Consider the following 25,586-nt stretch of genomic DNA (forward strand, 5'->3'; position numbering starts at 1 on the left):
ACTGGTCACATAAGAATAAATGGAACCATTCAGCGATGTACTGAACAACTCCCTAAGAAAAAGGAAGGTATTACTCTCTTATCAGGGTTTATATTTTGAGCAGATAAATCAAAGCTACCTTGAACAAAATGTTCTACCATCTGACCTTAGAAATTCATAGAATAATATAGCATTTGTATCCACACCAACACTGAGTATCCCGTCTCCCAGCACTCGATCCATAGACTCTTAGGCCTAAGCAATTCAAGTGCTCATATGGGCACTTTTTCCAAATGCTGAGTGACCAACAGGAGAGATCATGTGTCACAAAAGTGATCATGTGTTTTTCAGAAATTGATGTAGACTGAATGATTAGTTTAACAGTGCTTTTGACAACATCTTGTACAACAGACCACTCTAGAAGATTAAGGCAGAGGGTAGAGGTGGATAAGTGTTTTCTAACTAGAAATCCATAACAAAAGGATTACTGTGCCAAATTGTGGATTTTAGATTGTGCCTATTATTTGGATGGGCTTTAAAAATATTTAATCAAGCATTATAACGACATTTGTAATATTCACCAGCTACAAAATATATGCCAGAGGAAGCCTGCAACTATTACATGCGATTGCATGTCCCACAAATGACTGCCAGGAAACTGAACCAAAGCGGCAAGATGCAAGAACATTAATCTTGGATGACTTGTTCTATGTCATTGCTGGAATCTGCACTGCTTACCAATGTTCACAAAAATATAATGAAACCTGCTTTGAAAAACCTGTGTTGTCATGCATTAAGTGTTATATTATTAAGAAGCGTTTGCCCATCTACCAAAATTTAAAGGAAACAGGTTGGAATTTAGCTAAAGAACGGGAAGCAAAGCTGAGTAATGGATATACAGTATAACCTAATCAGGATTTGAACACTGATAATGACTGAAGGAATAGAGAGCATTTACACATTTAAGTTCAAACCAGGAATATTTGAAGAACTGGCACTCCAAGGCATTAAGTAATGAACAATCAATAGAATTATTCTTCAAGTGTTCTTAGGGATTTATAACTTTAGACTCACATTACCACTCCAGTTAACATTCAGCATTTATCAGTGCCCTTTCTGTCCTGCTTTTCTTGTTCATCATCTGTTGTCAGAATACAACTTTTGTTACATATCTTGTCAATTAAGAGTATCTGTGTACTCTTGACCTTAACTTTAGTGGATAATTTGTAGTCAGTTATGTTCAGTACATGACTTGTCCCATTTGATCATTTGGTAACAAAGAATTAATCGACTTAGTCCCCATCTTTAAGTTTGTCCCATCAAGGGCTAATTGGTTAAACTTACTTTGATTTGAACTGGTTAGCAAAGCAAGTTTCAATTGTCCAATTTAAGTTAAAAATGTATTTGGTTACTTAGTATATATAGTATTTACCTGGATACAGAAAACCAACTTGTAGTGATAATGATGACCACACTAATTAAAACTTCCAAAAAAGTCTCATGCTTACTTGATGGAGCTTAAGTGACATTCGTATTCCAGGAACTACCACTTTTCTCAGCAACTCCATATCAGCAAATATCCACTCATCCCGAACAGAGGATATTCGGAAATCTCCCTTGAACAATGCATGCAGACCATACAAGAAAGATTCAAGGTTGCTAAAAAGAAACATGCGAGATATTCATTATCTGTTATGTTTAGAAAACTATAAGCACTAAACTTAATGGTTATAAATTTCACAAAAGGATCATAATAAATGCACTGCACTGTGCTTGAACAATGATGCTCAATAATAAGTTGCAAAGTCCTCTTTCCAGTTAGATCCCTGATTACATCTGCATCATACTGTGAAGCCCAAGAAGTGTTTTCTAAATCCACTATTATCAATACAAGTAGAGAGATGGGAAATGTCAACAGTAAAATGAGAAATGTCAGTCAGATTCTTGAGAATTCAATAGCTAGCACAAATTACGTGGTTGAAATGATTGGCTCTGCACTATTGCGGTTTTGCCAAGTCTTAAAAGGAATACCGACATAAAAAATGTTGGCAGATCTATCAGGACCTGCAAAGATGAAATTCAGTTTAGAATTTTCAAATATATTTATGTGCATGCATAGGCTCTCAGAATTTCAGCAGAATTTTATAGCATTTATCAACTTTAAATTAGTTATACTTGCTCTTTCCATATTTAAAATCATTGCTATTTCTAACTTCTATCTATTTTATATTCTATTAGTTTTCACAAACCAGTAGGTAAAATGATTTATGCAGTCACATAATCTGTTCTAAAGCAGAGATTTTAAACATAGCAGCCAGCGTGCAGTGAACACAACATTGTCATGGCCATGATCACAAAGTTAGTATGATTTAGTTAGCATCAGAATTGTAGGAGTATTTTAGAGGATTTTAAATATAACTAAATATATAGGATTCTGACAGCAATAAGAACCATCCTTCCTCCAAAAATCTCAGCATAAAATTTTCTCTTGGAGAGATTGCACAGCAAGACTTGTAAAATCTCATTTCCTCCAAAGCAAAACCTCAGTTCAAGCCCTATTTCAATTACTAGAGGAATTCTAACACTTACAATGAGCACATGATAAACAGGAGCAATTTGTATCTACGTAAGTTTTACTGATAATCTTTTCTACTGAAATTCACAAAAATGAAGGACTAATTTTTTTAAATTCTTACTCTATGTTCTGCTTTAAAAAAATGAAATTGTTAACCAGCGTTGATTATTTTAAAACAATTTGTGCCTCTGTATCCAGTAATACCCCCCCCCCCCACCCCAGCTCCTCTATATGAACTACTTCCATGTAGTTCAGTTTCAATATCCAATCAGTCTGGGTCACTGACCAAGTAGCATTTCAAATGTATTGAAATTTTCTTTCTAATTAGTATACCATTCTGCAAGTTTTTTTAAATTTGAATTTTGTTCCATTATTCCTTTGCATTAACGTAACTTCCCAATTTGGTGTCTACAACATATTTTAAAATTTCTCACCCATCCAATTCCTAAAGAAATTATTAGTATAAATTGTAAAAATTTCAATCTGTATAGTACACCACCTTCCAACTTTATCCAGTCAACCCCCTAAATCCGTGGTGCACAACATTCAAGACATGGACCATTTCCAGCCTGTAAATTGGACCTATTCAGCCCCTCTGCAGCCCAGAGTTCATGTTGGTCTGGCTGCTTTCCACATAAGCTAGACCTCATAATCATAATCCTCAACAGCTCCTCATTGTCGTACTTAGTATGGGAATTACAATTTGTTTTTAGATATACTGTAGAATGTCCACTTAACCTTAGAGTATGCCAATTTTCCAGTAATACTGTAGGAGTTGGGCAGAACCTACAGGATAGCCACATTTCCTGAAAGGAGCAGCCAGTATCAGCAGAAGCATATGGGGATCAACGGAAGATTGTGGCTGCAGACCCGAGGTATAACTTGATTCTTTAGTCAGTAAATCAACTTGTAACATTTCTAATTGCACCCAGTTTGGGCCCTCTGTGCAATTCAACATCTTACCATACCACTTCCACACCATCTTATTTGTCTGTGGCCTCTGGCACTGCTACAAAAGGGCCCAACACAAGGTCGAGAAAAAGCACCTTATCTTCTCTTTAATCACATTACAGCCCTCTAGACTCATCGAATGTCCTATATTAGATAGCTCACTTATTCTTCTCTGTGGCTGAATTGGCCATTTCTGCCTGTCCTGACGAATGGTCTTGGCCCGAAACGTTGACTGTTAGTTTCCATGGATGCTGCCTGACCTGCTGAGTTCCTCCAGTATATTGTACGTGTTGCTTTGACCCCAGCATCTGCAGAGCTTTTGTAGTTCTATTTGTGCAGTATAGTCTGCCAGGCACATACTATAGCACACTTACAGTATATGCACGAAGTGGCTTAATATGCTGGTAACTGTTCCCAATTAAGACTTTTGGGTCACCAGAGGTATTCCCTTTGCTTTACACATTCTTCCTCCATTGAAAACTAAATTTTATTTTTATTTCCCGAATTCTGATGACGGTTCCTGAAGATAAAACATCAAATGCTTCTCCTTCCACAGATGTTGGCTTTAAACTAACTGGTCAGTACTTTGAGCAGTTTGAACTGAACAATCCAAAATAACTTGAAATGAAAGATCTATTGAATAATCAGGACAATATTTTGCTGGATTTCTGGAGTAAATTTCTTTTCTCATGAATTAAAACAAATTGCGGCACCACAGTCTCCTTCCCAACTTATTCTAATATCTGAAATCTAAGTTTTTCACAATATTGTTTGACTCATAATTACCACATCTGGAAGCAAACTAAGGCTTAGATAATAAGCCTGACGTAGCTGGAGCTTATCAACCAGTCCTCCACTAGCAAACACTTATATTTAAAATCGTGCATGTATAATTTGATCGGCAGAACTCCAAGACTAGTGCATAATCTATCATTCTTTGATCATTAAATGAGCACCTGGACATATGATGAGAAGCTGTTCCAAGAGCTCTCCTCCCCAGCACACTGAGCCCATAACACAGAATCACCAATGGAGAATCTTTCTCTGAAGGCAAAGGCTGAAAATGTTCAGAAAAACATGCTGTCAGTATATGTATCAATTAAATTCACAGACTCCCACTTAGGTGCATTTTAATTATTAAAAATATCAGCATGAGATGAAAATGAAAAAAAACATTCAGTCTCTCAACTGGAAATCCGATTCTTGAGCTACAGGATGCTAAAACATGTAAGACGCCCTCACGAGGTTATTAAAAAACAACTTTGAAAAGTATGCTAGTTATGTAGTTTATTGTATTGTTACCTAATACTCTACTACCCATCTGCCAGAAAGCATCAATTTACCACTATCAAGCTTTAAATCTCGTCATTGTAAACTTCTCTTTTTCAGCACAAGACTTGTTATTTTGGACATTACATGGAAGCCCATACACATAAGGGATTAGGAAATATCTAGGGGTTTTAAAATTTCCCCATTAGCCACATAATTTAGCCAAAAGATTGTTGCTTGCAGCTTTCATTTTGTGTGTCCTGTATATTATTATAATGCATGCAGGAACTAAGCCTGGAATCCTAGTTAAAATCTGTTCAATAATTGCAACTGAATTCAAAAAGTAACTGCACATGCAACTCAAGTACATCTTCAAAAGGAACATCACTAGCAGCTAAGTCACTGTATAGCCATCTAAATAATAAAAAGTCTGCATCAATGTGCTTCTACTGACTGGGAAAAACTTGGAGAGACAAAAACTGAGTAGAAAGAAAGGCTAGAGAATCATACATCGGGGTCACCAACCTTTTTTGCACCAAGGACCAGTTGAATATTGACAATATTCTTGAGGACCGGCTGACAGAGGGGTGGGTGGGGGGGGGGGGGGGGTGTTAATCACGACCGGAATACAGGTGATAAATCAACTAGAAGTCACTTATAAGTGGCTAATATACTCAATTTCGTTTCTAAAAGGGTTTATCTAACGAATTTAATATTAAACACACTGTGCATATTTTCCCTTGCATGAATATAGTGATAAGTCAATTATAACTCATTTAAAAGTCACTAGCATCATAACGTTTTAAGTAACATTTGGATAGTGAACACACAGCGCATATTTTTGCTCGTATGAACATATAAAATCATTGCAACACACCAGTGAGAGGACAAGGTAAGGGCTGGAGGTCCCCATACCGGGGCCACGGCGGTTGCAGTCCAGAGAAAGCAATTGACCAAGCGAGGAGTGCGACAGGGCGTGCACTTGCCCCCCTTGTAGGTAGGTAGGATCTATCTGCCAACAAAAATTTGGCTCGAGGGATGACTTTCAGTAGATCGCAGCGAGGTAGCTGCTCTGCTACTTACAAAACCCTGAGCCCGAATTAGGTCGTCTGTGAATATTTTAGCACCGGGTTCCCCACGAACATTCAGTGTGCTAAGCAGGTTTAGAGGCGGCGCCCATCTGTCCGTGCTCCAGGCCAGTAACAACGGCACTTCCCGCCAGCTGCACGAGGTGGCCGGTTACCTGAAGCCAACCAGTGATCCCTGGCGTGAGAGGGTATCACTGCGTTTAGGCGACTCATGACCTCGCGTGGGTAATGACTTCACATGTGTTCAAGTTTAACAGTGGGCGTGACAGGGAATAAGGGAAGGTGCAGCTGACTCATATTGTTTCCTTGCAGCCCAGTATGCCCAGGAAATGCTGATCACAGCATCATGATAGTACACCACAGAAATATGCTTTCCATCCTATCAGCAGCCCCAGAATTTTTTAAGAGCAATCCAGTTGGTCAACTTCCTGCCCTCTCCCTCCTTCCCTTGCAATTGATCTCTGTTAGTATTTATTCAATTCAATTTTGAAAGTTACTACCAAATCCCTTTGCCAGCCAGGCAGGTGCTGTAGCCAATACCTTTTCTCTTCGTGAAGAACAGTACTGGATCCAATTTAGGTAAACTCCACAGAAACTCTCTCTTGATACACCAGCCAGTCTGTGATCATAGTCCTCGTCGATGTTGGGATTAAAGGTGGGGTCCACATCCACATAATTATGACTCGTACATGCTCGAAGCCCATCCTGCATTGTTTCATTTGCAAGCCAGTCCTCCAGCTTGGGAGAACTTGTTACATAGAACAAGATACTCTAGGTATGAACAAAACAAGGTGAAAAAAGGTGAAACAATTTAAGTTACATATCTGTAACTTTTCCAACAGAGAAACAGCTACATAAAAATGATCCTCCTAAAGTAAAACCTTGATAATCCAGCATCCAATAGTTTGGAAATCATAGAAACTTGCACATTGATCCCAAATGCAAGTGGAGAGTCCAGAGTGTGGCCAGGTTGGGCTGGAGTCGGGGCTGGGGCTGGAACATCAGGGGTTATAAGTATGGGTAGGTCTGCAGCTGGATTGCTAACATATTTAACACTCCTCTTATATCCACTGGAATTACATAGTTGTAAAACAAATGAAATAAAACATTTGGATAGTAATAGGAGCATCATTCAGTCATACAGAAAATCTGCTAGTTTAGCACCTCTAGTTCCTAAAAGTGCTGGACTTATACCATAATAAAGTATTAACTTGCATGAACTCTTTTAGAATTAAATACTTAGCCACCTTGTTGCTTTTAATCTTATTGAGCTATTTTTCCTTTCTCCCACAATCCTTGTTTTGCTCTGCTCATCAGCAGTAATGGCAAATACAGTTTGAGAAGGGTTCTACCTTTCGAGAGAAGTGGTTTGAGCTCTCCCAGGTGTAGTATAGCTGAAAATATCTGAACAATGTCCATCTGACTTGACATAAATCCTACTGCTCGTCAAAAGTGCACATTAACAATACATTGCCGAGATTTTACAGTTCAGCTCCTGAATACTCCCAAATGAAAAGAACTATAGCCAACAAAGACTAAAATAAAATTATCACGTGTAACTACCTCTTCACATAATTTTGCTGCTTATTATCTTTCTCATTGATTATGCTCTATTTTACATTATGTTCTCTTGTGAACATAAATGCAAACATACAAAATGGTTATATCATAAAGATAGATTCTTGATTGGTCCCTCTTATCTCAGTAAATACAGAATCCTCCAACTTGTTGTATAAGGTACTTATATACTGTCTACTCTCATTGCGTAGGATTACATTTTTATTGCTTTAATTGACAAATTATTTCCATAACTTTAATACTCTGCTGCCAATCACTGTTGTCAGCTTCTTGTCCTCTCAGTTTCAATAAAGCTTATCCAAATGCAGAGTGAAAACACAACTACTCTGACCAAAATCCAGCTTCTAAGAATCAGAATCAGGTTTATTATCACTGGCATGTGACGTGAAATTTGTTAACTTAGCAGCAGCAGTTCAATGCAATACATAATCTAGCAGAGAGAGAAAAAAACAAAACATAATAATAAACAAGTAAATCAATTACATATATTGAATAGATTATTACAAAAATAGAAATACTGTATATTAAAAAAAGTGAGCAAGTGTCCAAAGCTTCAAAGTCCATTTAGGAATTAGGAGGCAGAGACTGTTCCTGAATTGCTGAGTGTGTGCCTTCAGGCTTCTCTATCTTCTACTTGATAGTAACAATGAGAAAAGGGCACGCCCTGGGTGCTGGAGGTCCGTAATAATGGATGCTGCCTTTCTGAGACACCGCTCCCTAAAGATATCCTGGGTACTTTGTAGGCTAGTGCCCAAGATGGAGCACTAGCCTACAAATATTTACAACCTTCTGCAGCTTCTTTTGGTCCTGTACAGTAGCCCCTCCATACCAGACAGTGATGCAGCCTGTCAGAGTGCTCTTCACAGAACAACTATGTAAGTTTTTGAGTGCATTTATTGACATGCCAAATCTCTTCAAACTCCTAATTAAGTATAGCCGCTGTCTTGCCTTCTTTATGACTACATCAATATGTTGGGACCAGGTTAGATCCTCAGAGATCTTGACACCCTGGAACATGAAGCTGCTCACTCTCTCCACTTCTGATCCCTCTGAGGATTGGTATGTGTTCCTTTGTCTTACCCTTCCTGAAGTCCACAAGCAGCTCTTTCATTTTACTGACGTTGAGTGTCAGGTTGTTACTGCGGCACCATTCCACTAGTTGGCATATCTCACTCCTGTACGCCCTCTCGTCACCACCTGAGATTCTATCAACAATGGTTGTATTGTCAGCAAATTTGTAGATGGTATTTGAGCTATGCCTAGCCACACAGTCATGTGTATACAGAGAGTAGAGCAGTGGACTAAGCACACACCCCTGAAGTGCGCCAGTGTCGATCGTCAGCGAAGAGGATATGTTATCACCAATCCGCACAGACTGTGGTCTTCTGGTTAGGAAGTCGAGGATCCAATTACAGAGGAAGGCACAGAGGCCCAGGTTCTGCAAATTCTCAATCAGAATTATGGGAATGATGGTATTAAATGCTGAGCTATAGTCGATGAACAGCATCCTGATGTAAGTGTTTGTGTTGTCTAGGCGGTCTGAAGCCATGTGAAGAGCCATGGAGATTGTGTCTGCCATTGACCTATTGTGATGATAAGCAAATTGCAATGGGTCCAGGTCCTTGCTGAGGCAGGAGTTCAGTCTAGTCATAACAAACCTCTCAAAGCATTTCATCACTGTTGATGTGAGTGCTACCGGACGATAGTCATTAAGGCAGTCCATGTTATTCTTCTTTTGCACTGGTATAATTGTTGCCTTTTTGAAACAAGTGGGAACTTCTACCTGTAGCAGTGAGAGGTTGAAAATGTCCTTGAATACTCCCGCTAGTTGGTTGGCACAGGTTTTCAGAGCCTCACCAGGTACTCCATCCAGACCTTCCGCCTTGCAAGGGTTCACTCTTTAAAGACAGCCTAACATCGGCCTCTGAGACGGAGATCACAGGGTCATCAGGTGCAGCAGGGATCTTCACAGCTGTAGTTGTGTTCTCCCTTTCAAAGCGTGCAGAGTTGTTGAGTTCATCACACTATTGCATTTCACTTTGTAGGAAGTAACCAACATATTATAGCAGAATTTCTTCCATTAACCACAAAAACCCTGATCATGTCAAATTATTAAAAATGTACACAGAGTACAGCAATTTTCTGTCATGGATAGAAAGGATAAGGTTGCTCAGATGACATAGCAGACACAGTAGATTGTTCCTTGCTACTGACTGGATTTCATCAGAGATCTCAAAATGAAAGGACTGCACACATCTGTAATGTTCTCTTATTTAGTTAGTGCTGTATAAACTAGATGATAACATAAGACATAGGAGCAGAATTAGGCATTGCAGACCATTACGTCTGCTCTGCCATTCAATCATGGCTGATTTATTATCCCTCTCAACCCCATTCACCTGCCTTCTCCCTGTAACCTTTCGTAAGGGTTACTAATCAAGAACTTATGCACATCCACTTGAAATATACCTACTGACTGGGTCTTCACAGCTGAATTCCACAGATTTACCATACGCTGGCTAAAGAAATTCCTCCTTTGTTCTAAAGGGATGCCCTTGCATACTGTGATTGTGCTCTCTGATCCTAGACTCCTCTACTATTGGAAACATTCTCTCAAAGTCTGCTCTATTTAGGCATTTCAATATTCAATTGGTTTCAATGAGATCGCTCTCATTCTTCTAAACTCCAGAGAGTACAGGCCCAGAGCCAAACACCTCTAACTTACTATCAGTTACAGAACTGCAACTGTGCTCCCTTATTTGAGGCTAGATCTCCAACTTTACCCTCTTCAGTACACCTACTTTATGAAGGCTTAATCTAAACCTCAAACAAACTTTCTAATCACCATGGCAAGTGGCCAGTTAATCCTGTCACAGAAGGTGCTTTGTATCAGTACTGTGTGCTTGTGATTTAGATTTTTCCCATCTTCCTGTTTCTCCCATTTCAAGCAGGGCTTGTTTACCACTAAAGAAGAGCAAAGTACACTTAACAAGTGGTGCTTGATTGGGTGCCGTTAATCTGTGCCTTCTCCCAGGGAAATTTACCATGCTAAGTCAACCAAGTTAGATATACCTCCAATGCCTTCAAATTCATCTCACCTGTAAGCGATAATTGAAGATAAAATGCTGACTGAAGTGTTATGAAACCTAAAGGGGAGCCTTGTAATACACCACCAGAAAAAAGTGAATAGAATAAAAATAGTGCAAAAACAGAAATAACATACATTTTTTTAAAAAAAGGTGAGCTGGTGTTCATGGGTTCTATGTCCATGTAGGAATCGGACGGCAGAGGGGAAGAAGCTGTTCCTGAATCGCTCAGTATGTACCTTCAAGCTTCTGTACCTCCTGCCTAAGAGGACATGTGCTTGGTGATGGGGGTTCTTAATACTGGACACCATCTTTCTGAGGCACTGCTCCTTGAAGAGGTCTTGGATACTATGGAGGCTAGAATCCAAGATGGAGATGACTAATTTTACAACTTTCTGTAGCTTCTTTTGATCCTGTGCTGTAGCACCTCCCCCCACTCACACCAGTCACTGATGCAGCCTGTCAAAATGCTCTCCACAACACACCTGGAGAAGTTTTCGAGTGTTTTAGGTGACAAACCAAATCACTTTAAACTCCTAATGAAACATAGTAACTTTCTTGCTAACTTTCTAACTCCATCGATATGTTGGGACCAGGTTAGATCCTCAGAGAACTTGATACCCAGAAGCATGGAAATGCTCACTCTCTCCATTTCTGATCCCTCTAAGGACTGATTTGTATTCCTTTGTCTTACCCTTCCTGAAGTACATAATCAGCTCTTTGGCCTTACTGACATTATGTGTAAGGTTGTTGCTGCGACACCACTCAACTAGCTGGTATATCTTGCACCTAAACACCCTGTTATCTCCATCTGAGATTCTACCAACAATGGTTCTATCATCAGCAAATTTATAGATGGCAATTCAGCTATACCTAGCTACACAGTCACGGGTATGGTGATAGTAGAGCAATGGGCTAAGCACACACAACCCTGAGGTGCGTCAGTGTTGACCATCAGCAAGGAGGAGGTATTATTACTAATCCGCACAGATTGTGATCTTCTAGTTGGGGAGCTGAGGATCCAATTGCAGAGGGAGGTACAGAGGCTCAGGTTCTGTAGCTTACTGATCAGGTCTGTGGGAATGATGGTGGAGAGATAATGGGGAGATAAGGAATAGACAAATAAACAATTTTATAAAGCTTTTCTTGCACTGAAAATATAAAATCTGTATTCCAACATACTGTATTTAAAAATCCATAAACCACTCCAAAAATGGGCTTACTGCAGCCACTATAACTTGCACAAGCTTAAACAGTTCAATGCAATTTCATACTACTGGCTGTTAATTTGCAGAATGTTTGAATACACTACCTTAACATAGTAAGTTGTAAGGATTTTTCTCAAATCAAACACCTGTAGCATGGAAGCAGCACTATTATCAGTTATGCTGTAGCCCTCCAGCACATACTTGGTGACCAGAACTTCCCAAGCAAGCCAGCGCTGACTGAAAGCAGCATTAAAGGACAACATGTGAGGAATGTGACCTGGTTCACAACAGCAGAATCCCTCATCTTCCTCAACCCCTTCTGTGATTGCTTCCACCTCCCTCTGTTGACAGTAGGTGCCTGGAAGAAAAAAGGATGATCATAGTATTTTTTAAAAATAGGTAGAGGATTTGGGACTGTTTCTTATTCCCAAACAGTCATTCCTTAATGTGCTCCTTCTTCTATTCCACAATGACAGGTCCTGGCCTGATTTGAATTTTGCTGGGCAAAGTTTGGCCCACAATTGTCTTTCGTGTTCCATGCAATAACCCTTTAACATCTCTGTAGTCGCCAAAAATGTTAAAAGCATTAATGATGGGTTTATGACATTCAGTGCCGGCTATCTAACTGGATACGAGGCATCAAACCAAAGCTTATTCCAATCCTACCCAAAAAACACACTCTCAAGATGAGAAAGTCTGCAATGCTGGAAATCCAAGTTACACACACAAAATGCTGGAGGAACTCAGCAGGTCAGGTCACATCTATGGAAAAGAGTACAGTTGAGGTTTCGGGCTGAGACCCTCCATCAGTCCTGATGAAGGGTCCCAGCCTGAAACATCGACTGCTTACTTTTTTCCATAGATACTGCCCGGCCTGCTGAATTCTTCCAGCATTCTTGTATGAAACTATTTCTCAAGTTGTCCATAGAGCCTTTGACAAATATTTCCTTTCCCAAGATAAGCTGTTCATGAGATCAACTCATGTAGCAATGAAGTGAAACTGCTTCTGGTAAATTCTCATCTATGTAACATAATGCCAGTCCCATTTATTTTAAGGACCGCAGCTGTAGCTTTGCCCACATGCTTATAATTTATTGTTTGACATAGTGTGCACTCTGATTTGGCCTGGCTGTGAAGTAACAGTGTTCTCTTTGAACATGGACAAGCTCAAGTCATAGACCAGAAGATTTAGCATACAATAATTGTTGGCACTTTAATGCAGGGCAGTCTCTTTCAGAAATGGCCTACCAAACAGTCATGACCTCATTTGGTATTTCATGTAGTCATTAAAGATTTGATGATAGCATTCCAAGGAGACTTCTCTTAATAAATTTATAGCTATCCTTAGTCAATCTATACCCATCCCCTAAAACAATAATTAGGTCATTTACCTCATTGTGGGATCAGGCAGTAAACTACCCATCATATTACCTCAGTTGTCACTCCAATGACATTTAACAAACTCAAAGTGTTTTGGCACACTTTATGTAAAAGGGTCTACATAAACACAATTTTCTTTCTAGATGGTTTACAATTCAAAGACATGCTAAAGCAGAAATAATTAATACATCCATTGTCCAGAATCCATAGGAATGCATATTGCAGCACAGATAGGTAGTAAAACAATCTCAATATTGATTTCATGTTTTTCATTCAGTCAGATTATCTCAACCAGGGTATCAATGGAGTCAAGTGCTCATTCTTGTATGTTAGAATGAGAGTGAGATATAAACAAGAATGAGCTCTACCATGTCACTCTCCTCCACCTCTCCAAGACAGAGCAGGATGCTGGTTCTTATGATGTGGCCTCCCAAATATGGCCTCACAGAATAGTCAGAGAATGAAAATGAGAAACGAAAGTTGCTTCCAATTTAAATTTATTCTGAAAAAGCTTTGCTCCTAAAAATTAACAGCAAAATTGCAGTGTTCACTAAATGCAAGGATAGGAAAGTAGGTATTGCTTTGAAATCCATTGGCAACATGACAGAACCATTGAAAGGTCATTGCATGACACACCAAAAACTCTGTTCCTGGCTCTCACGAGCAGAATTCAAATTAGGCTAGATGCATGTTATTAAGGAACACTGGAAGTTGCTGAGAGGGAAAGAGGTAGGCAGAGGGTTTGTTCAACTTGTTTAAATTTTGGTGTGGGATGGCAGGTGGGCAGTAGAGTGCTGCTATATTGTGCCAAACCATGAAGAACTTAGAGTGGTGTCCTAGTATTGGCAGGGACCTGACCTAGGGAAGGCACAATATTATTATTCTGAGAGCACCAGCAATAGGAACACCTGAGAACAAGCTTAATTTTCAAGCATGAAAAATTATATCACTCAGTGCCTGCCTGACACAGAAATCACCGATGCATAATTCACACCTGTCAGTGCCCAGTTGCACTTCAGTGTGGTAGTCTGGAAGTAACTGATTTTCACACATACAGCGCTGAGAGAAAAAAAGAGTCATGTGTTAAAATTTCTAGGCTTCTGCACTTTGCTCGTTAATTAGAGAGAGATGAGCAATATTACAACAGATGGTTGGTCTCTCACCTCTAAACTCCAGGCCCCGCAGCTGGTAGGTGACCAGACCATTTCCAATTTCTATAAGGTGAACCAATGCATTGAGGTAGTCAGAAGCAAGAATGAAGCAATCCCCAGTATTGAAATTGCCCCAGCGTCCCAACATCAGGTCCCCACAGAGACTGTGCTGCAGAGATCTTGTCAAATGCTCATAAAAGATAGAATTCAGGTTGTTGTCATCTGAGCCTACGAAACATGATAGACACTGTTAAAGGCAGCATGTCCTGATCTGCAATTAGATTTTCAAAGACCTTCAAAAAGTTACAATTCTTTCATTGCTGCCCAGGCATGATATCATTTTTTAAATCAGCAGTCTATAAAAAAAATTCACATTGGAACAATCCAAATACCAGAAATGTAAATAAGCAGTAAAAAAAATCTAAGTGTAGAGGAGTCTGAGATACACGTAGGAATACAAAATGAAGACTTCAAGCTGTAAGGTAGTTTTAAATATGTCAATTTGCAAAATATATCCTTTACATTTTTTCTTGCAGTCTCACCATTAAGTAGTTGTACTGAATTCACTTCCCATAACCTCCATGATCCATGTTCTCAATTACTGCCATGATGTTACAAAAAAAGTGCAGAGGACATGATGTGCATATTGGCAGCAGAATTTATTGTAGATATGAATATCTACATATCTAGGACTAGGACTATGTTTCCTTCTACAGTATTTCAACAAAGATACTTAAACCTGTTTAAGTGCCTTTGTTGAAACAGAAAATAGAATTATTTCTTACAAGTGAGCAAATTAATGCAGCAAAGTGTGTATTAATGTGGGCTCATTAAATATACAATGAATTCACAGAAGATCTTTACTCAGTAGTTAAGTTAATTATGACATACTAAGTTAATATTGTTTGTCTTAACAACCCAAGAAGAATGCTTCTTCCTCTCATCCTATGACAATTTTCCTGTTCTCTTGCCCAATCGTCAGGTAAATCTGCCTCAATGCTTATTAAGATGTTTATTTTTAAATCATGATATTGCTGCACCTGCATTTTATTTAAAGTCTAAGCATTTAAAATATTTTCCTTATTCTTGGGTTCCATTTGTTAACTTCATCCAGCTGCCCATTATGATAAATTCTCCTTAAGGCTTCAAAGGCAACATGGCTTGGACTGGGAAATCAACTCATGAGGACGCAAGGAGAGGAAATACACATCCTTTGGATGAGGGGTTCCCAACCTTTGGAGCAGTATCATCAAGCAAGGGTTCCATGATCCCCAGGTTGGGAACCCTTGCTCTAGATGATCTTGCACATCTTAACTGTTATCAAGATAGCACATTCATGAAAGAAAAACAACTGAAACAAATGTTACAGGATTTATTAAAGAAAATATTAACCGATGAGAGGATTTATTGCCATTTAGTGAATAATACACTTCAATGAGTAATTTATTACCTCTGGAATTATAACCACCTCTAATTAATAAAGATAGAGCAAGTATAGAGTGGAGACTAGAAAGGTGCATTATCCTGATCCCTTAACAGTGGATTTATGTTTGTACATGAGAATGATACAGGAGAAAAATAAGATCCCTGCAGAATTTGAGGCAAAATGGAAGACATTATTTAATAAGTTGCACCTGACAATGAGAAAGTAAGGTAGGTAAAGAAGAAACAACACTATGGGAATAGAAGCAAATAACTTTTGCCTTGGAACACAAAGAATTCTGCCGATTATACCTTTGAGGGTAATAAGGAACTCTGATTCAGACTATTTTAGGTGCCATAAGAAGGATGAAAACATCTAACCAAATACAAAAAATAATGAAAAAGATATCCAAAAAGTTGAGAAACGTGATCAAAGTGAAACTCCCCAAACAGGCAATATATAACATACTCAAACACACAATGGTGGAACTGTAATGCAGCATAAAGTTGAAGAACTTTTCCTATTCTATTACTGGAATACATCTGAATTGTGATCTTACAATGGCACTCTTTAATTCAACACTGTTACTTCCTGCAGCAATAATTTTTATAGCCTGAAGTTAGCCACAAAACACCACTAGAAATGAGATTGGAATTGCTTTTACTATACTTAATACCTTTCATATTAATTTGACTTAAATTGAATTAGCCTTGAATGAATCTGAACTCTGGTTCCAAGGGTGAAAATTTGGTACTGTTCCACCATTGTCTATTGTAAGAGTAAGGTTCCAACTGAGCAAAGTAACATTAAGTTCAAAGTAAATTTATTATCAAAGTACAAATATTTCATCACATACAACCCTGAGATTTGTTTTCTTGCAGGCATATTCAGTAAATCCAATAACCATAAAAGAATCAATGACTAGCAACCAATGCGCAAAAGACATCAGAATGTGCAAATACAAAAGAGAGAAAAAATAATAAATAAATAAACACCACATACCGAGAACATAATATGAGGAGTCCTTATAAGCGAGTCTATAGGTCTAGGGAAGAGTTCAGTGATGGGGCAAGTGAAGTTATCCCCATTGGTTCAAAAGCCTGTTGGTTGAGTGGTAATAACCATTCCTGAGCCTGGCAGTGTGAGTGCTGAGGCTCCTATACCTTCTTCCAGATGACAGCAGAGAAAGAGAGCATGACCTAAGTGGTGGTGTCCCTGATGATGGATGCTGCTTTCCTGCAACAGTGCCCCATGTGGATGTGCTCAATGTGGAGGGCTTTACCCATGATGGACTGGGCTGTACACAGGATGATTCACACATAATTCAAATGAATTGAATTAAGGACCTATTATGAAGATTGCACATTCTATTTGTAAAAGAAAATAATTTTTACGTATCACTATGACATTTTTTTGAGAAAGAGAAAAGTTATAGATTTCTTGATTTAACAGAGGGGGTAAAACATAATTTGAGAATTACTTTGCTTTATCAGAATGATCCTACAATTTAGAGGATTAGATTATGAGTGCAGGTTGCTTAAATTTGGTTGAATTCTCTGAGAGTAGAAGATCAGTGATTAAAGACAGTTCATTGAGATAAAGCAGTTCTATTGCTTAAGGAAACGAGAACAAGGAATACAGCAACACACACAAAATCCAGATGGAACTCATCAAGAAAGCAGCCAACTATGGAGGAGAATTTTAGAGAACATGATCTTTAATAACTGAGTTAGACCATTTAAGGTGAAAATTGAAAGCAATTTTTCCATGAAATACAAACAGAAATCTGAAAATTTCCCCACAAAATTGCATGATTGTTAGAATAATTGAAGCTTTCAAGACTGAGGTCAATAGACTCCTGGGATAAAGGAAATTACAGTCCACTAGGGTCTAAATAAATGGCAAAGCATACTTTAAAGCCAAATGACCTGTTCCTATTCTGATTCAATATTAGAATTCAGAAAATGTACACAAAGTGAAAGGAAGGGATAAGTTATCTTGAGTCAGATTCTTAAAACTAAAGATAGACAAACTGAAGAATTGATCTCTTAGGTGAATTTGATACAGCATGATAATCAACATCATTATTTTACAATTTAATAATCATGAGGTAAACTAACTACTGCAACATTATGCAGTCAACACCTGTACAAATTAAGCTACAGTAGCTTAGTTGATTCAGATATAAAGCTTTACAATTTGACTTTATATTGAAGATTTAGTTTGAAATGTATTGCAGGTACTCCCCAAGTAACAGCATGTTTCCATTCCTGTGAACTAGTCATAATATAGACAGTTCACAAGTTGGAAATTGGCCCTGACTGAGTTCCCAACCAGCAAAAAGTGCCTTTGACACTACTGCAGCCGGCAAATACATCCCACTGGTTTCCCGATTGCTGGCTCACACTACAGTGTGCACATAGGTCAAGTACTTGTATACTGAGTAGCTCTTGTATTACAGCAATTACTTTCTGAGAAGAAAATCTTTTGTATCCTACCTGGGTTTCTATCAAGCTGGGATGCCAACCTTGTATTTGAGTGATCCACCCGCTTTGTACTGCAAAATAAATTGAAATTTTAATGCTAAAGCCTGTAGAACACAAAATAAAATGGAAGCAGTCAACATGACTTATCAAATCTGTAACAGCAGTGTAAAGATGTAGGGTTCAGACCAACAACCCCTAAATTTCTTTCTTAAAAATAATCATAGATAGAGTAAGGCTAGAGGCTCTCTGAGAGGGAAGTAGAGATGACATGAACCACAGGAATCAGATTTATCCATGTAATAATCTTCAGTACAGTAGCATCAACATCAGATGATCTGGCATCAGAAAGGTGAAAGAGACAAAGACCTTGTGATACTAAGCTTTAAATTAATGAATTTTCTGTTTGCTTGTCATAACACTTGCATGCATGATGAGCCACAAGAAATGATCTGTGTGGCCCCATAGAAAACTGTCCTTGATTTGTCATCATCTCCCAAATTTGGAGACTTAGCAAAGAGCAATATTGAAGAAACATATTATTCTGGTCAAAGAGAAAGTGTTCTTTTGATATATAGCTGAGGCATAACAATACAGAGGGGCTTCTGTTCCTGTTCTCGAAATCTAAGTAGGACAGGGAGGAGCTTGATGGGTAAAGGACCTTTTGGTGAAGCAGCAGTAAATGAAGAAGAATCAAGAAAGGGGCAGGGTAAAAGGAAGACAAAAACCGAGGACAGAGGTTGGGTAAAGTGACAATGTATTCTCACCCATGAGCATTCAGTGATTAGTGACATTATAAACAAAGCACTTACTTGTAGTCTCTTTCCCAGAACTTGACTGGTCGTACATATGAAGTAATGAATATTGCACTTCCAAGAAATGGGTTTAAAGGAGTTGAGAATAAAGCTGACACTATCGCCTGAACAAATAACATAGCTGAATCTGAAGCAAAGCAATAGCTAAGGAGTGAAAACACATTGTATAACTTGTAGTGCAATCCCCAAAATAAAGACATAATATCAACCAGATCGAGATCTATTTTCAGGGTGAACGAGAAAGCATATTTTGCCCAATTATCAGGAGTGTTTTAGATTTGCCTCCCTGTCTTGTTGACAAGTGTATTGAGCATTTATTTCAACTGTTTTTGGCTCACTTCTGCTAAAACAGAAACAAAGAAATAATTAATGATTGTGACAAATAAAAACAGGTTATATGCATGCTTAGGGGAAACACTTAAAATAACCCAAGTTAACATGCTGGCTGTATTATTCATTTGGAATCAAAACCGTGGCAGAACTTTTTTATAATCCCATCAGGTATGTTATGCATTCCAGCAGCTGGATGGTTTTGCTGCACAAATCATTTGCTTCTGGAATTCAGTTTTCAGGCAATATGAAAGTAAACTTAATTAGCTGACTTCAGTAAGTAGTCTTGATCTGTTTCAATTCACATATGTCAAAAGTTGTGTGAATGTCAGAACTAAATAAACGTGGAAGAAAAACAAAATACAGCAGACACTAGAAAAGACAAATATATTCTTTTTTTTTGGCCTGGGAACTAATTCAATTTTCTTGTCACATTTAAACAAACATTCACTATTAGAAAACTGATAGAAGTAAATTGCCTTAAGTGCTCTTAACATTTATTGGATATTCACTTTGACTTAGTAGCAACTCAAGCTCAACATCATTTGAGTTATATTACTACAGGAGTTTTAATGCCCATCTGAGAATTAGGCAGGCCCAAGTACAAAGCAAATCCGCAGTTCACAAAAGGGTCTGTAACACCCCAATATCAAAAGCAGCAATTGCTTTCTAAGTACGAGTAAAGGATACGAGGTACAGCGAAAGGCTGAGCAAAAGCATGAAATGCTGATCCCCATGTGATTTGCCAAGGTGCAATATATGTGTAGACAAATCTCAATTTGTAGAAAAGTTCCCATAACTAAAACAAAATTGAAAATATTAAACATATTTCAGCCTTTGATTTCAAATCTCTCACCATCAAAATACTATTTATTTCATACATAAATTAAGTACAATGTAACCCTGTATTCTACACTAGAATGGTATCCAGTTCTGTGCTGACAAATAAGTGCTTGCTGATCATAGTGTTCTGGTGGCATCACTTAGAGCAAATCACTTAGAATTCTGAAAGAATGCATTTTTAATATGTTCTAAAATGTACCAGAATAATTGAGATGCTGTATATTATCCCATATTATATCATGCTACATCTATAAATGTTGAGAAAACTTCTGTATCATATAAACAGAGGATTCTAAATAATTTAGAAAGATATTTAGTTCCTTATAACATAAGGAATTATTAGCATAAAAGGCTGCAAATTCTATATAAAATAATGCAGATTTTCTAGGTATAGTAATATATATTTCAGTATTTTAAACAGGCAATAATTTTCTCTATCACAGCTGCTTAGCTAATAGAAGAGGCCATTTTCTTATGTGAACTCTATGGTGCAAAAAACAGCATCAAGAGAAAAATTGTTAGGTCAAAGCCAAGAACATATTTCATTAACCCTACTAAAGTAACAGAAACAAAATCTCTGAAATAAAAATGGTAAAAGTTGGAAATACTCATCAAGTTAGGGCACATTTATTTCAGCTTTTATGATGAAGGGTCAAAGAGAAGGGTGGGAAGGAGATGAAGGAAACTGTAGAGCTGCAGTTGGAGTTATTTACTTCAGCTGAGGACAGTGCCCAGTTAATGCATATCTAAAACAATTCTGACTCAAGTCTTGCACTTTTTACATCTACAGTAATGGAGTTTTGAGGCTTGCTTCATATAAAACCTTTTTGTTGCATGTCTTCGCACTGATATGTACTAAATAGATAAAATTATTCCCTTTGTCCAAACTAAATTCACTGCTGCAACCTATTTCATTACCAATATCCTTTCAACAGTATTATTTTTAATGAACATATCTGAAATCGCATATCAATTATTATGTCAATCTAATTCCTTCAGTATTACTTAGTTGTTGAAAATTTTAAAAAGTGAAATGAATATTTGGAAAACTATCTTAAAACCCTTGCTGTTCTGTCCTGTTCTACTTTTCCCAAATCCAATATTTTTACATTTAAGTTACCCACTCCAATTTACACTTAAAATCTGTGATTCTGATTTGCAATATTTACTTAGCTGTCCTCTTCACTGAGGTTGCTGATGCAAAAGCAGTCTTCTTTGTAGTTGCAAGAAACAGGTTATGAACCTTTTACAATTACCTGGTTTTCTGCATTAATTACTCATAAAAAGTGATCTGATCTTCATCTAAGTCACAATAATAAACAAGCACAATCTGCCTAAACTAATAACACCCAGACAATTGTACTTCTTCTCATCAATATTGAGTACACCATTTAAACAATCACAGTCTAGGTTCAAAAAAGTATGTGAACCTAAAAGTATAGGGTAATTCCTTCTACAAAAGCTATTTGGCGTCAGGTGTTGCAATTAATGAGATGAGGTTGGAGATGTGGGTTGTAGAGGTGCCCTCCCCTACAAAAGACACACAAAGTCAGGTTACTCTCAGAGCCTGCCCTTCTCCAGAAAGATCTATTTATATGCATCATGCCCTGATCAAAACAACTTCAGAGGACCTTAGAAGTAGTATTGTAGAGGTACATGAAGTGGAAGAGGCTACAAAATCATTTCTAAAGACCTGAGTGTTCATCAGTCCACAGTAAGAGAAATTGACTACAAATGGAGGAAATTCAGTACTGCTGCTACTCTCCCTAGGAGTGGGATCCCGTTGGAGATGACGGAAGTTGTGGAGACCTATGTGCTGGATGCGGAGGCTGGTAGGGTTGTTGATGGTTGGGAACCTCTTCCATTTCATGTATTCCTTCCTCCACTATCAACGCTGACCTCAACCAGATCTCTTCCATTTCACGTATGCCTGCCATTCTCCCATCCTCCTGCCACCTACCAGGGACAGGGTTCCTCTTGTCCTCACCTACCACCCCACCAGCCTTCATGTCCATCACATAATTGTCTGCAACTTCCACCATCTCCAACTGGATCCCATCACCAAGCACATCTTTCCCTCCCCCTCACTTTCTGCTTTCCGCAGGGACTGCTCCCTTGTCCATTCATCCATCCCCACTGATCTCCCTCCTGGCACATCCTCCCTCACTACCATTCAGGGCCCCAAACAGTCTTTCCAGGTGAGGCGACACTTCACCTGTGAATCTGTTGGGGTCGTATACTGTGTCCAGTGCTCCCAGTGTGGCCTCCTGTATATTGGTGAGACCCAACGTAGATTGGGAGACCGTTTTGCCGAGCACCTATGCTCCATCCGCCAGAAGAAGTGGGATCTCCCAGTGGCCACCCATTTCAATTCCACTTCCCTTTCCCATTCTGATACATCAATCCACGGCCTCCACTACTGTCGTGGAAAGGCCACACTCAAGTTGGAGGAACAACAACTTATTTCATCTGGGTAGCCTCCAACCTGATGACACAAACATCCACTTTTCAAACTTCAAGTAGCAACCCCCCCCCCCCAATCCCCTGCTTCACCATTTCCCATCCCTTTTTCCTTCTTGCCTGCCCATCGCCTCCCTCTGGTGCCCCTCCCTTTTTCTTTGTGTCCTGGCCTTCTATTCCCTCTTATCGGACTCCAGCCCTGTATCTCTTTCACCAATCAACTTCCCATCGCTTTACTTTATCCCTGTCCCTCCCAGTTTTGCTTACCAACTTGTGTTTCTTTCTCCCCTCCCCAACATTTTAAATCTACTCCTCAGCTTTTTTTCTTGAGTCCTACCGAATGCTCTCAGCCAGAAATGATGCTGTCTGGTCTGCTGAGTTCCTCCAGCATTTTGTGTGTGTTGCTTGGATTTCAGCATCTGCAGATTTTCTCCTGTTTGTGATTAGTTTAGGCAGATTGTGTTTGTCTATTATTTTCATTTAGATGACAATCAGACCATGTTTTATGAGTAATTAATGCAGAAAACCAGGTATCTGCAAAGGATTCACAAACTTTTTCTTGTAACTGTAAATGGTTAAGATACACGATGTACAACAGATCGTTACAAGTATCTCTTTTATCCAATGATCTATGATAAAAGGAATACCAAAATAACTGAACTGTGCACTACCACCCCCTTTCTGAATGCTGCTTCTCTTCAAGTAAATGATTGAAAATTACTATTTTATGTAAAATTGAGCAATTATATTTTGTTCTTTTAATAACATACCTTACTGAATAATATAGACATGAAGAAGAGGTCCAGTAGCAGAGTTTCTGAATAATCTTTATAATCGAAGGTGAAGAATAGCACAGTGAAAACAACAGTCACATATTGGTAAGTAGGACTACTGTATGAAAATCGAAGCAATTTCATCCCTGCGATGGTGATCATTAAAGCACCAAACCTTGAGGATAGAACAGAATTGATTCTTGAGAGTACCATACTTAACGCAATTGTGTAATCATGATGCTACGCAAAACAAGTCATTAAATTTTTTTTTTAATTGAATTTTCAAATAGGTTACAGGAAGAAAAAAATTATCAACCCTTCCCCCCTCCCCTTAACCCCTCCCCCCTAACATATCCCTATAGAAAAAAAAAGAAAAAAGAAAGAAAAAAAGATAGAAAGAAACAAAGAAAGAAAGAATGCCTAGATATCGGAAGATCCCCACACGCTCCATGGAGTTCATAATTGGTTTAATATGTATATTTATTTCTTTCCCCAGATAACCAATAATTTTATCTTCGGAGAACCTATATATTTAATCCTATTTTTTGTAAATAAGGGCGCCAAATTTTCAGAAATATTTCATACTTATCTCTTAAATTATAAGTAATTTTTTCAAGTGGAATGCAGCTAAAAATTTCATTTTTCCAACGATCTATACTTAAGTATGAATCCGATTTCCAATTAACTGCAAAAGCCTTTTTGGCTACTGCCAATACAATTTTTATGAATTCTTTCTGATATTTATTCAATTTGGATTTCGATTTTATCCCTTTCAATATTGCCTAGTAAAAATAATGTTGGATTATGTGGCAGTTGTATTCCAATAATTTGTTCCAGTAAAACTCTTAAATTTGTCCAAGTTTAATTGAATTTTAAAACAAGACCAAGTAGAGTATAAAAAAGTACCAATTTCTTGATTACATCGAAAATATTAATCAGATAAATTTGAGTTTAATCTATTTTTTGAGGTGTAATATATATTTGATGTAAAAAGTTATATTGTACTTATCTTAGTCGAACACTTATTGTATTTGTCATACTGTCAAGACATAATCTTGACCAACTTGTTCCATCAATTTTAATATTCAAATCAGTTTCCCGTTTTTGTCTTGATTTATGAATTCCTTGTTTAATTGCCTGTTTTTGAATCAAATTATACATACCAGAAATATTTTTTTTAATTTTTCCTTTATGAATTAAAGTTTCTATTTCATTAGGTTTCGGTAATAACATTGTTTGACCCAATTTATCTCTTAAATAAACCCTTAATTGGAAATAACAGAAAAGAGTGTTATTTGATATTTTATATTTATTCTTTAATCGGTCAAATGACATTAATATACCTTCTTCAAAACAGTCTCCTATATATCTAATCCCTTTGTGAAACCAGTTATATAAAAGTTGATTATCCATTGTAAAAGGGATAAGTTTATTTTGAATTAAAGGTCTCTTTGCTAATAAAGATTTCTTTATCTCATCATCAGCATTTATATTATTCCATAAATCAATCAAATGTTTTGGTATAGGAGATTCTTTCTTTTCCCGTATCCATTTAGATTCCCATTTATATATAAAATCTTCTGGTATATTTTCTCCTATTTTGTCTAATTCTATTCTATTCCATGCTGGTTTATCTTAATCAAAAAAAGACGCAATAAATCTAAGTTGATTTGCTTTGTAATAATTCTTAAAATTTGGTAATTGTAACCCTCCTAGGTCAAATTTCCATGTCAATTTTTCCAACGATATTCTTGACATCTTACCTTTCCAAAGGAATTTCCTCACACATTTATTTAACTCTTGAAAACATTTCCGCAGTAATTGTATTGGTAGTGTTTGGAATAAATATTGTAATCTAGGGAATATTTCCATTTTTACAGCATTGACTCTACCTATTAATGTTATTGGTAACATCATCCATTTATCAAGATCCTCTTGAATTTTTTTCAATAATGGCAAATAATTTAATTTACATAAATTCTTTATATCATTATCAACTCTTATACCTAAATACTTTATACCATTTATCGGTCATCTAAATTGAGTTATTAATTGACATTGACTATAATCTCCTTTAGTAAGGGGTAGAATTTCACTTTTGTCCCAATTTATTTTGTACCCTGATATTTTTCCATATTCTTCCAATCTAGAAGATAATTTATGCAACAAATGCAATGGGTTAGTTAGATAAATC

The 25,586-nt window shown here is 37.7% G+C and overlaps 1 protein-coding gene across 6 annotated transcripts in view; it reads right to left on the minus strand.

Moving 5' to 3' along the window:
• The window catches only part of pcnx1 (pecanex 1), a 244,729-nt gene that overhangs the window by 19,011 nt on the left and 200,132 nt on the right, over positions 1–25,586 (minus strand). For all 6 annotated transcript variants that reach the window (XM_059954533.1, XM_059954503.1, XM_059954493.1 and 3 more), the window contains 9 exons: positions 23,390–23,567; positions 20,007–20,115; positions 18,984–19,113; positions 18,187–18,245; positions 14,278–14,493; positions 11,839–12,092; positions 6,403–6,633; positions 4,462–4,562; positions 1,488–1,638 (listed from right to left, as the gene is read on the minus strand). In XM_059954533.1, coding sequence (XP_059810516.1) covers positions 1,488–1,638; positions 4,462–4,562; positions 6,403–6,633; positions 11,839–12,092; positions 14,278–14,493; positions 18,187–18,245; positions 18,984–19,113; positions 20,007–20,115; positions 23,390–23,567 — 1,429 coding nt within the window. The remainder of the gene's footprint in view (positions 1–1,487; positions 1,639–4,461; positions 4,563–6,402; positions 6,634–11,838; positions 12,093–14,277; positions 14,494–18,186; positions 18,246–18,983; positions 19,114–20,006; positions 20,116–23,389; positions 23,568–25,586) is intronic.

Source organism: Hypanus sabinus, chromosome 2, assembly GCF_030144855.1.
Source record: "Hypanus sabinus isolate sHypSab1 chromosome 2, sHypSab1.hap1, whole genome shotgun sequence".
In the NCBI taxonomy this organism is placed as follows: Eukaryota; Metazoa; Chordata; class Chondrichthyes; order Myliobatiformes; family Dasyatidae; genus Hypanus; species Hypanus sabinus.